Below are 12,453 nucleotides of genomic sequence, written 5' to 3'. Positions count from 1 at the left end.
CTGTGCCCGTGCGGGGTGTGTGTGCGCCGTGCGGGTGTGTGCGGTGTGTGCGAGTGGCGGTTCTTGTTCTCTTGCAGGGTACAATGTTAAAAAGCCACCGCTAGTCGCCCCCAGTGCTCCTACTCTCTGGGTCTTTTTGTCTCTAGTGCAGATTAAACGTCACGTCCGCACTTGAACTTGAATTTTATCCCATTGTACAGAGGCAGCCCCAGCCATAGAGAGACAGAGCGCTCCCAGAGAACCAGGACTCCGCCATCTTCACATTGCAATATATAATAGTAATAGCCAGCACCAGCCCAGCTGCACTGGGGGCTTCCTTCCTTCCAGTCCCAGTGCCAGGCGAGGGGGGAAGAGTGCAAAGTGGTGCAGGAGCACTGGCAATCCAAAAGCACCAGGGCAAAGCAGTGCCACTTGAACTGGGAAAGAGGAGACACAGTTTTGGCTACCCCTTTTCAAAAAAATTCTCTCTATATATCTACCCAGCAAGGGTCAATCTCCGAAAAACATTTTTTTTTTTGGCAATTTTTTTCTGTGTGTGGGCAATCCCAATTCTAGTACTTTTTTTGATATTCTTGTTTTTTTTTTTCTTTTTTTTTAAATTAATTTTTTTTTAACCCTCCTGGTGGAAAAGCGCACTTGCCAATTTGCCAAGCACTCTGGAAAGAGGGAAAGAGAAAAGTGTCACTGGCGGTGCATATCCTCCTAAGTTCAAGAAGAGATCTGGAAGTCCAAGTGGCAGAACCAGTGGAGAAAAGACAGAGTGTGTGAGAGAGAAAAAAAAAGCGAGAAAGAGCTTTTCCTGATGATGATGATGATGATGATTTTTAATTGAGAGGGGATCCCATCCAGAGCACCACAGCAGCAACAAAAAGGAGCCTTTTTTCTTTCCTTTTTTTTTTTTTTTTTTTTAAGAAGAACAATTCGATAAAGAAGAAGAAGAAAGAAAGAGGAAAAAAAAAGAGGAGGAGGATCGTCCCCCCAGCACATCCCCCCAGACCAGTGCAGCTCTCCAGGCGATGCCAGTGTAAATGCCAGGGCAATGTCCCGTCGCAAGCAGGGAAACCCGCAGCACTTGTCACAAAGAGAGATTATCACACGTAAGTTTGAACTTGGAACCAGACCGAGCCGAAATCGAGGAGCAAAATTAGGGAAGGGGAGGAAGCGGCTCGGGGCGGGGGGGGGGGGGGGGGGAGACTCCAGGAGCAACCAAAGCTGGTAAATGACTTCAGAGAGAGGGAGAGGAGAAGGGAATTAAAGAGGGGAGGGGGGTGTGTGGCTAGGGGGGATGGGCTGGGGGTGGAGGGGGGGAGAAGCCCGAAGTTTGCTGTGCGTTTTTGCAGCGGTGCGGAGGTGAGGCGGGCAGGCAGGCGGCGTGGAGCGGGGAAGGCGCTGCCGGCGGGGAGAGCGCGGCGTGGCGTGGGGCGGCGCGGGTCTCCCCCGTGGGAGCGGGTGCGTGTGCGGGGGGCGGCGGAGCGGGGGGCGCCGGGCCGGGTCGGCCCACCCCTCCGGGGCTCCGCCGCTCGCCCCCGGCCACGCTCCTCCTGTCCCGTTCCGGGGGCAGCGCGGAGCGGTGGGAAAAGTTGGCCGAGCGCCGTGCCTCGGCGTGACAGCCGGGCCGGGGACACACACACCCCGGGTCACGGTGGGCTGCGAGGGGGGGAAGGGGACACTTAACGGGAAGCCCAGGGAGGCGGTGGGCCGGACGGGGCAGCGCGGGCCGGGGGCGGCGGGCGCCGAGCCTCCCGGCGCGGGGGCGCGGGGCCGCGGGGGCGCGGGGGCGCGGGGCCGCGGGGGCGCGGGGGCGCGGGGCCGCGGGGGCAGGTAGATGGGCAGACTGCGCCCTGCCCGCCCCAGGTGCATCGCCGGCGGGGGGAGATGACTCCTCCACAGCGGGGAGGGAAGGCAGGATCGGGGCGGCAGGGGCTAGAGGCAGGGCAGGGGCTGCGGAGGGGCCGGGGGCGGGCGGCGGTGTCTGTCGGTAGCGGAGGGAGCCGAGGCGGGGGACGGGGCTGGAGGGCACGAAATGCGGGCCGGGCAGCGGCACCGATCCGGGCGCCGGGGCAGGAGCAGAGGCTGCACTTTGCCGAAGCTCTCATTGTGAAATAAAAACACACACGTAACTCCCCCCCCCCAAAAAAAAAAAAAAGGGAAGGAAAAGATAAATCGGGGGGAGGGAAGGAGGCGCCCCCCACACTCCCCCTCGGCTCCAGCATCCCCCCTCCTCCCCGTTCCCACCCCCAGAGCCCCGGGAGAGGGGCGAGCGCCTGCAGGCACAGTCGGGGGCAGGTCCCCGCGCCCGGCGCCCCGCTCCCCGGCTCCACCGCTCCCGTCCCCACGGGGCTTGTGCCGCGGGGGGTTCGGGGGTGGGGGGCACCCCCGGGCGCGCGGCCCACCCACCCAGCGCTCCCCGCTGCTTCCCCTCCACCCCCGGCCACGGGGACGGGGGGGTCAAGGGGGTCCCCATTTCCTCCTGTAGCTTCGGACCCGTTGGGGGTGGGGGTTGGTAGAAAATGCCCGGTGTGTCGTGGGGAGGCTTGGGGGGGCGTGGGCCGGGGTGGGGTCCCGCACCCCGTCGGGAAGGCCGGCCGGCCACCCCCGCTCTCGAGACGAGTCCGCAAGTTGCCGTGCTGCGGGGGGCGGCGGCGCGCACGGAGCCAGCCCGGGGCTGAGTCTGAGCCGCGGCGGATCCGAATATTTATGTTGAGATTTTAAAGAATTTAAATAAATAAATAAAATATTCCGCCGGCTTCTCTCCCCTCCCCTGAAAGCCAAGAATAGGAGCCATCTGCCAGGAGCATTTGGTGCTTGCGAGCTCCTCTCTTTCTTTGTTACCGGTGATAAATTTCTGTTTGTAAGATTTCCTTGGGAATCAAGATATATATGTGTATATAATTTTCCCACCGCCTGCGAGTTTTTTTTTTCTTTTCGTAGTGGAGGGTTGTGGGGGGACGGTTTGGCTCCCGAAATTTCAATTTCTTTCGCTCTGTTTTTCCTTTTTTTTTTTTTTGGTGTGCGCCTTTATTTTTTAACCCATTCCTCCCTCCCCCCCCCCCCCCCCCCCATCAGCTGGCGGAACACAAATGAAGATGCATCTGGTATTCAGCTCTTTCTGGGGGTTTGTTTTTAATTCATTGTTATTTTGGAATCAGATTTACATCACCATAAAAGGTGGATTCCCCCCCTCCTCAACTCCCTCCCCTTCGTTAATTGCATTTTTGTTTTTAACCATCCGGTCTGGAAAATGAGTTTCCCTTTTTTGCTCGTGGCTTCTTAATTTTTTTCCCCTTTATGTTTTTTATTTATTTTTGAGAAAAAGCACCGACTACCTAACCCCTCTAAATCGCCTTGTGCAATTTCTCCCACTTGTTTTCTCTCTCAGTTGCGAGGAGATGTGGGGTGTTGAAAGGGGGTGTGCGGAAAATCTGGTTTGTTGCTCACGTCTGAATTTGTTTAAGGGGGTGAAACATTTCTTTTCTCGCTGCTGTTCCTGCTGGGGGGGAGGTGGGGTGGAGAAGAGAGCCAGGTAGGTTTGTTCTTCCAATTTGATCTCCTTTTCTGATCGCTTTACTTGAAAGTAAATAAAGAGGCAGAAGAACATTAAAAGGTGCCGAGGAGCTGCGTGTACAATGGGTTTAGCGGGGATGCTGGGGAGGAATGGAGAGCAGAGCGGTACGCAGCTTCCCTCCCTCCCCTCTCGTATTTATCTATCTCTCCATCCTGAGGAAGCTGGCGGAGAAATGAGGCTGCATACAGAACAGTGGCATTAAAAAATGAAGGTATCCAGGGGAGGAGGGGGCGGGAGCGGGGGGCTGGGGCTGGGCCGGGGGGCAGGAAGCGCAGGCATTTCGGCGCACAGGCGCTGAGCCCCAGCTGCAGCCTGGCAGGAGGGGGGTTCCGCAATCCCCGCACTCCACGGGAAGGTGTCATTCGTGGGGGAAAAGCAGCCAGGGACACGGTCCTCTGCAAGGGGGAGTTTGGAAAGTAGTGGGCAACGGGATGGGAAACCAAAACACAACAAAATGAAGCCGACCCCAAGCCAAGTCCCCAAAGCCGGGAAGAATTGATACCGTTTTCTGAAATCTTGCGTTTATGTCGTGTTTAGCGTGGGCTTTTTTACCCCCTCTCTCTTTCCCGTTTTGGCATCTGTCAGGAGAGTTGCATTTCAGGATGGATTGGAGGTCTGTGCCGGGCAAGGAAAGAGAGACTGGGATATGGGGGGGTGGGGGGAGAAGGGTTTTCTGACGCTGCTCAGCTGGAGTTTATTTGGTTTCATGCTCTTGGTGTTCAGAGAAACGTTTAGATCCTGAGTGTAAGACAAACAAACAAACACAAAAAGCAGAGAGGGTGCAATGTAGTTGTGCTCCCGAGTTGCAGTGTCTCATTAGCACAGCGGTTTTTAACACTGCAAAACGGAGCGGCCCGTGTGTCCTTGCCAGGGTCACCCAGGCAGCCTTGTAATGGATGCATGTGCAGGGCAGAAAGAGGGGAAACACATGGAGGGAAAAGAGCAGCTCTGGACCTTTCTTCAGTGGTGGGGGACAGACCAAACTTGGTAGCTGAGCTCGCTTAAATGGGTGGACAAAGCAAAAGAGGCGATTATGTAGAGAAGAGGAGGCTGAGCTCTTGAGCTGCTCTGTGCAAAGAAACGTTGTTTTGGTTTGATTCAAACTGCTGATTTTCCAGCTTAAGGTCTTCTTTTTTTTTTTAACTTGAGAAATCTGTTTTCAAACTAGCCCTGCATTTTGCGTTTGAAGGAAATGTGAAAAGCGAGAGCATGTGAAAAGCTCGCTGGTAGCAGTTTTGCAGAAGGCGGCAAAGCAAGAGCATTTCTGTAGAGCAGCAGCAAAGATTGGGAGGAAAAAGCACAGAAAACCATACAATTCCAGGTAGAGAGCCAGGTTTCCCAAGGAGGCTCTTCAGTACCTGGTCAACAGGTTCCTAGGAAGAGTAATAATTTCCCTTATCACTTTGTATTTGTATATAGTAATTAAAAATTAAAAAAAAACACCCTATGATTTTTTGCATGTCAAAGTTTTGCAAATTGCTTCAAGGAGCTTCTCTTAAAATGCATTTAGATTTAGTACAATTAATGCACTTTTGCCTACAGAAAAAAAACCCACACTAATATGATCAACTAATACAAAGGGAATATGAGCTGTGACTTGAAGAACTAGAGAGGAAATGATTATTATTTTGGAGATGGCTGACTTCATAATACCCGCATAGTTGTGCACAGAAAAGCTTAATGTGCTTTTAAAAGGCACTACATGCGTTAGCTTTAAATAGGACAGGAAAAAAAAAGGTTGTGTGCTGTCGACTTCCAGGTTGCCTTTCATTTGAATATATTTGTATTGGACTTACAAGATTAAAAAAAATATACCGGCACATTTTCATAGTTCCTGGTCTTTTAAAGTATTTTTAAAAACCTGGTGCGTGGTAACTAGATTGTAGACCTAAGTTGTTTCGTCCTTTTTGGTTGATGAGCTCGTGGCTTAAATAGATGTACAGCGGGTGAGAAATCATTTTGCATTTTTTTGCTGGTCGGCAGATGCAGAGCGTATTTTGTCAGGCCTATTTAAATATTGAGAAATAAAAGTCTTCAAGATTTTACAACCTGGCTGCCTTTAATAGGAATGGTTGGAGCCCTTGTCTTGCGCAAAATGTATGTTTCTCTGCAGAACAAAGGGTTGTCTTGTGACATATTTGACAATAATTATGACTTAGAGGAGTGCGTGCTCATAGAAGTAGTACAAATTATTGATATCAGTTACGACTTCAGCAGACACCTCTTCAGCGGCTCTTCCCAGGGCTGAGCTTGCTGCTAGCAAATCTTTTCCCTCGCAAAATGCCTCGCGCAAGACTTTTGCTTCTCTTCCAGGTTTCCTACCTGGATTGCTTTGCGCTCTGTGTTGTCTGTTGATGGAAAATACATTCCAAAATAAACTTTGCTGGCCGTTTCAGTTGCCTCGCAAGCCTGCCTTGTGCCCCCGGCTGCAAGTGGCGGGTGTTGACGACTAGGGGGAGCTCATAGCCTGCATCATGGCAGGGACGCGGCGGCCCCCGGCGCGGCTCCGCGGGATGCTCTGCCCGGGCCAGGAGCCGCCGCGGCTCCGGCGCTCCGCCGAGCTGCAAAAGGCTCTCAGTGTAAAGTTGTACTGTCGATTTTCATGCAAAGATCTATATCGCGCTAGCTGAGAGGGGCTGCGAGCGAGGCAAATCTATTTTTAGCTAAATCCCGGCTGATTAATTGGCTCTGGCGGACAGGAGTTTTTAATTAAAATTAGTTTTTAACAATGCCTTTTATTGTCCACATACAATGTTTAAATTCTCAGTTTGCTGTTGTTGGATAGCGATCAGGGTAATGATACCTGCATGTGAGCGAGTCTCAGCGCGTGGAGGGGGAACCCACGGACACCCGTTTGTTTGTTCCAGTGGATGTAAAAACACAGAGCGGGGAAGCTGGAGTTCTAGGAGAAGGTGTGTACAGCAATAAAGCAGACCTACGCATACATAATTTGGCGTTGATTACATGTCAGAAAGCCACATGCACCCCTGCTGAAAGCATTTGATATTAGATAGTTTACCATACTTTGACCCTCAGGTCCTTATAGCACAAAATCTGCAGTTCCTGCAAATGAAAATAAGCTTTTTTTTTTTTTTTTTTCCTAGCGAATAAACACAAAATCTCAGCTGTCATCTAGAAGTTGCTGCTGAGCAGCTCACAGGCTGCTCTGCTGGGTTTGTGCTGTTCTGTGCTGCAGTCGGCTTGCGTGTCATGGATGGACTTTAGCGGGACGCTTTCTTGCCCAAACATACGATTTCGTGGCGTACACATGGGAAGCTTTGATCAGTGGATGTTTATTTTACCCAACCTGAGAAATTAATCCAGTTATGATACTGTTAACATGACACAAGTGTCTTCTTATTTTTAGGGCGCAATATGTGGATGGATGTTATCCCGTGACAGGAAAGCGTGCTTTATTCTAACCTGAAAGAGAAGTAAATTAGGTCAGACAAAAGATCAGGGCTGTCATCAGCCGTACAAAAACCCTTCAGTCTTGGGTAGAGAGGGCTAGCAATTTATCTGATGATTTCTCTACTTCATTTAATGTTTGAATCGCGCTAGTTGGAAGCATATAGACAGTGGCCAGCTCATTTAGCAGACCGGTAAGCTGAAGAGCGCAGTGCCTGGGCCGCTGATGATGCTGGTGTTCCCCAGCCATGGGGGAAACGTTTCCTTCTCTTCCGGAACCTCAAACTTCGCCGACTGGGGCTTTCCTTCCATTCCATGTCTGTTAACTTTTACCAAGAGAAACAGCAATCTCCCTCTCCTCCTCCTCGTTGCCTCTGCCCACCCACACACTCACACCCACGCTCCCCTTCCTCCTGCTCTCTCCTCTGCCTCCCACCCGTCCCACTCCCCCAGGATGAAGCTTGGTGGAAGAATCTCCCCACAGAGACCTGCTACCCCAAAATGGCTCTCCGCTTCCTTCCCAGAGCGTTTCCTTCTTTTTGGTTGCAGTTCAGTTTCTCCAGGGTTGTGTTGCTGTTGTCGGTTGCATTTGGTCTCCCCTTGGTAGCCTCCAGGAAAAGCACGCAGAAAAATAAATGGGGGCTGGGGGTTACTGCCTGCTTTAAAGTTAGCGGTACTGTAAAAGCACTTGGTGAAGCACCAGCTTCACTGTAGCCGTAGATGGGTTTATATATCTGTATCTTTTTAACGAGGGAGGGAAAAGACATCAATAACTGTGTTCACTGATAACTGCATGATTCATTCAGCTGCTCTTACTACAGCACCTTCCTCTCTCGTGTTTATTTACTTTCTTAAAATGTATCTGGGCAGGCTGCACACCGTTCCTCAGCACCCACGGTTACAGCCTCAGAGGCAGTTGTGTGTTTAGCGCCTGAACATCAGTTAAATTTGCTTGCTGTCTGCCCTCCTTCCCAAAAAGCTGTTGCTTGCTCGGTACTGTAGACCCTTGCTGGAGCTTTAAGTAGCAGCAGCTTTTTTTTTTTCCTTTTTCTTTTCCCCAAAGGATATATAAAAAATGCCTAAAGCAGGCTATTCGAAAACAAATTAAAGCAGAGGGATACACTTCATGCGTTGCAGGCACGCGCCAGTAGAAGGGGGTTAGAAGAATATCATCATTTTACTGGCAAAAGTGACACCAGATCGGGGATTTGATTAATGGTGCAGCATTCACAGCGACTTAGTTCTGTATTTTTGACATATGCAAGTCTTTTCTGTAGTTGCCTCAGTGCAAGAAATTCCTTTTTTTTTTTTTTTCTTGGAGCAGCTGATAATTTGTGTGTGTGCTGGATATGCCCAAGGTACTTTCCAAAGACTAAGCACTAGACAGTACAGTATAAAAAAGGAATCCAAAGTTAAGGAGAGGAAAAAAACACACTGGTTTACTTAACTTTTTTATGACCCCTTTTACTAAGCCACTGGAAGAAGCCATAAATTCGCTGAATGTTATAATGAATATGCTTCAATGAAAGTAAAAAAAAAAGGCTTAAGAAAATTGTATATGAGCAACAGTGTGCCATACACAATTGAGAAACACAGTCTCTTTTGAGGCTGGTATTTAAGAAAAGAACAGAGCTGTTGTGTGTTTAATACATGTTCAAAACTAATTGCTTAATTTTGATCGTGCATTTTAAATACTTGGGTAAGGATCTGTGCTTCTAATATCCTTTTCTATGCCAGTTAAAAGCCTGTACCCAAATACTGCTCCTTCTCCTTTTGTGGCATAGAGCGCTCCTTCGTTGTCATTTAGTTTTAAATAAAACAAATGTATTCACTGGGGAACAAAGAATGCTTTTATATCACATCATCACATCCCATTTTATCCTCGGAGATTTACAGTTTCTGCAGTCTATAGAAGAGCCTATGCATTTTCCGATCTCAGAAGCGGTAAATATTTTTTATGAACGTATAGTTTACTTAAGAGGAGACACACCACTCCTTTCTTTAACGCTGTACATAGTTTCTAATGAAAAAACATCTGACAAGTGTTGGACATTTGCGCGGATGCTTGGATATTCTTGGCTTTTGTTGTTTGGGTCCAGCACGGTTATTGTGCTGTTTTCCTTCTTTTCCCTAAACCCTGATGCATTGCCCAGCTCTTTGTGGCAGTGCTTGGGCTTGCTCCGTCTCAGGTGCGTACAGAGGGTTAAACTGCTTTCTGAGAGGTTCGGGCTACTTCTGCAGAAGGTGTCTGATGTGCCGGCTTGCAGCAGAGTCCTCTAACTCGCAGCTGTACGTGGGGCTTGCTAAGGCGCTGGAGCCAAACGGCTTGCTTCCCTCCACCCTCCCTCCACCGCTGGGTCCCGGTCCCCTCGCTGTCGGCACCCAGCCGGCGCGGTGGGCTCCATCCCGCGGCGGCGGGCAGGCGTCGGCGGCCAGCCCGGCCCGGCCGCGGCCACCGCTGCTGTCCGGCGTGCGGGGCCGGCGGGTGACCGGGCGGCAGCGCCTTGGCTGCGGCTGCAGCGGGGCCAGGGCGGCGCGGCGGCGGGTTGTCGCTGCTCCGGCCGCCTTCGCGCACTTCGCACATGCCTGAGAGTCGCTCAGAGATTAAGGCAGAGCTGCGGACCCCTGTGTTTCTGGGGCTTCCCGATCAGGTTGCCTCTTTTAGCCTACTCAGCCTCAGACCTTTATTTAAAAAAAAAAAAAGTAAAATACTCTGAACAATTGTTTTTCAGACCTCAGAAAAATTAAAAATTGATGGCAGATAAGCGGTGCCTAGTACTGCTGAGTATGATGCTGATGCAATATGTAGGCACAAGCTCAACTCTGCACCTTGCAGCTGCAGGGAGCTGTGGGGAGGCTTTGGAAACAGGTTATTGATAAACTTCGATGGCGAGGAGCTGCGTCGCCCGCTTTCAGCAGCGTTAGTCTTTGTGCAGAGAGGATCCTGACACCGATCTCGGCGATAACCCAGCTAGAGAGCGTGTGATCAGAGCTATTTCCGTTAAGCATGTTGATGTTACAGTAAATGTGACATGTGGGTGTTGATTGAAGGGACATAATTTTCGGGCCTGCTTTGGGCCAACACCCTGAAGAGCGAGTCACTTCTTTGTGCTCGCTCCCCAACTAGGCTGAGCTCTTTCTGGATGTGCCGTCAAGAGCGCAGTGACTGTGTGCAGAGACTAGCGTGCTTGGCACGCTGCAGCATGCTTATGGGCGGCTTCCCCTGCTTGAGCACCAGGAGCCGTGCCCCCATGGCAGACCCCAGGCAGCCCCGGCTCGTCCCACAGACAGGTGACCCCTGAGGTAGCCCATGCTTCACCCTCCAGGTGGGCACAAGGGCAGGCAGTGCTGCGGTGGGGTGCTGGTGCAGGCAGGGCACCCATCCACCATCTGTGGTGAAGGCGCTGGCAGTGCTTGCCTTCACCCGCCCGTTATCGATCTGTGCAGAAACCGACCATGGAGGGAGGTTTCACATGCAATGCTTTGGCCCGGCACCAAGCTGATCCCTCTTCCCCCCTTCTCTGCCTCCTTTTGATACTAAGGGATGAGAAAAATAAGGAAGAGAATAGGTTGACAACTTTCCAATCCCTTCTTACCTTGGTTCTGCAGTGAGAAAAAAATACAAGAAAATACAAGAAAATAAATTACTGCTGCCTGGACCCAGCCTCACCAAACCCTGTGAACAAGCATCCACAGTTTTGTCCTTAGAGGCCTTGGAAACGATTTTTAGTAACACAGCCTTTTTCGCTATTAATGGGTACGATTTTGAGACATCTGACAGGCAGAAAGTAGTTAGCATGTGCATTCGCTTTAATACTGGGCATGAGAGTATTGTTTGCATGGGGCACATATGCTCTAATGATGTCACCACACTGAAGTAGGAGCGCTGGTGGTTTTGCGACAGTGCCTTTTTGGAATGAAGGAGTTTGTCTGCTGTATTTTGGTGTGGTAGGTGGCCAGAGAGCTTGGAGAAGCTGCTCAGAGCCTAGCCAGCAAGTGTAATGCTTTTCAGACTGAAGTGAATGATTTAGATCGTCCAGTTGCATCAATTTCATGAAGCCATCGGATCACAACCGTGTCACTCCTGTCCCCACAGATTGCCTGGCCCGACTCGCTGTGCTCCCTCGGCAGGCAGTGCCGAGGCAATCCTCTTCAGAGGAATCTCTGGGTGTAGGGAAAATGCAGGGCACACCTTAACACACCTGGAAGAACCCGGGCATGGGTCCCGGCTGGAAATAGCTCGTTTGCATTTTTTTTCCTTTTCCCACGTAACGGAGACGAGATGTTTTCCATTCTCCTTTTTTGTGTGGCTTGATTTTTCCTTCTTAAAAAAAAATTAATTTTAAATTAATACTCGTGAGGAAACACCCTCCTTCCCCAAAACCCAGCTACCAACAAACAGCAATAAAACCACAAGGTTAAATTCAAATATTGTGAAGCAACTCATTTGAAACCTGCAGGCACAAGTGGAGCCAGAACTTTAGATTGAGCCTGGCCTAAATTGCCCCATTGGTATTAAAGTACTCCTCAAACAGCCTAAGATCTTGGCTGTTGTATTAACCAGGCATGACCCGATGTGTTATGGGCTGGACTTGCAGGCTTTTTTCTCTTTTCCTTTGTGGGTTTTAAATCTCTCCCGTAATGTTACTTGAATGTAGGTTTTTAATGGCTTAATTGAGTTATCAATAGGAAGCCTTTTATTTTTTTTTAATTCCGAGTAAAAAAAATGCAAATTGACATGGATAAAATGCATTTAAGATCTATTCAGTATTTTGTTTTTCATTCTTTTATGTCTGTTTTTCACATCCCGAATAAGGAGATGTAATATAGCTTCTGCATTGTTGGGTGTACGGCTGGTCTCATGCTTGATGGTTTATTAAGCTCAAATCAGAAATAGTCGAGTAAAAAAGTCTTTTGATAGTTTGAAACCCAATTACTACTGATCATGAGGGCTCGGCGTACCAAGAAAACGAAAAGCTGATTTTCGGTAATGTGACGACTGCCAAAATATGAAGGAATACCAGATGTTATTTTAAAAAAGTGCCATTGCAGAGTCCTTGGAAAGAGAGAGTGAGTGAGTGTAAGTGAATAGGCATATGTGGATTTAACTAATATTCAAATGAAGTGTAGGACTGAAAAGAAAGAATTCACAACAGTTTAGCTGTTTAAACCTCCTTCATGTCTCCACAGATGCCTGGTCAGGACCCTTATCAAACGCAGCAGTTTCGCTACATTTTCTGAAGAGTGCAATTTAAACTGTAGGCAAAAAAAAATATCCTCACATCAAAAAGATAATAAGGTTGAGATCTGTGATTTTCTTTTTATTTGTTATATATACAAAAATGCCAAAATTCAGCCTTTGTAATTCGAAAGACAGACTTTAATCTGAAGGCTTTACAGGAATGTTAGGTGAAACTAATAACAAGCATTTTCCCCCCTGCCACCTTTTTTCCTTACGACCTTGGTTCAGTTGCTGTTTT

At 49.4% G+C, this 12,453-nt stretch overlaps 1 protein-coding gene across 4 annotated transcripts in view; it reads left to right on the top strand.

Moving 5' to 3' along the window:
- Positions 1-210: 210 nt before the first annotated feature.
- Positions 211-12,453, top strand: part of BCL11B (BCL11 transcription factor B) — a 92,390-nt gene continuing 80,147 nt past the window's right edge. For 3 of the 4 annotated variants that reach the window (XM_075103876.1, XM_075103873.1, XM_075103875.1), the window contains exon 1: positions 211-1,097. In XM_075103876.1, the coding sequence (XP_074959977.1) occupies positions 1,040-1,097 (58 nt within the window). In that variant the 5' untranslated portion in view covers positions 211-1,039. The remainder of the gene's footprint in view (positions 1,098-12,453) is intronic. The other variant, XM_075103872.1, reaches the window with a different exon arrangement.

Source organism: Phalacrocorax aristotelis, chromosome 9, assembly GCF_949628215.1.
Source record: "Phalacrocorax aristotelis chromosome 9, bGulAri2.1, whole genome shotgun sequence".
NCBI lineage: Eukaryota > Metazoa > Chordata > Aves > Suliformes > Phalacrocoracidae > Phalacrocorax > Phalacrocorax aristotelis.
The sequence above is the reverse complement of the archived record's forward strand: the minus strand, read 5'-3'. Positions and strand labels throughout refer to the sequence as shown.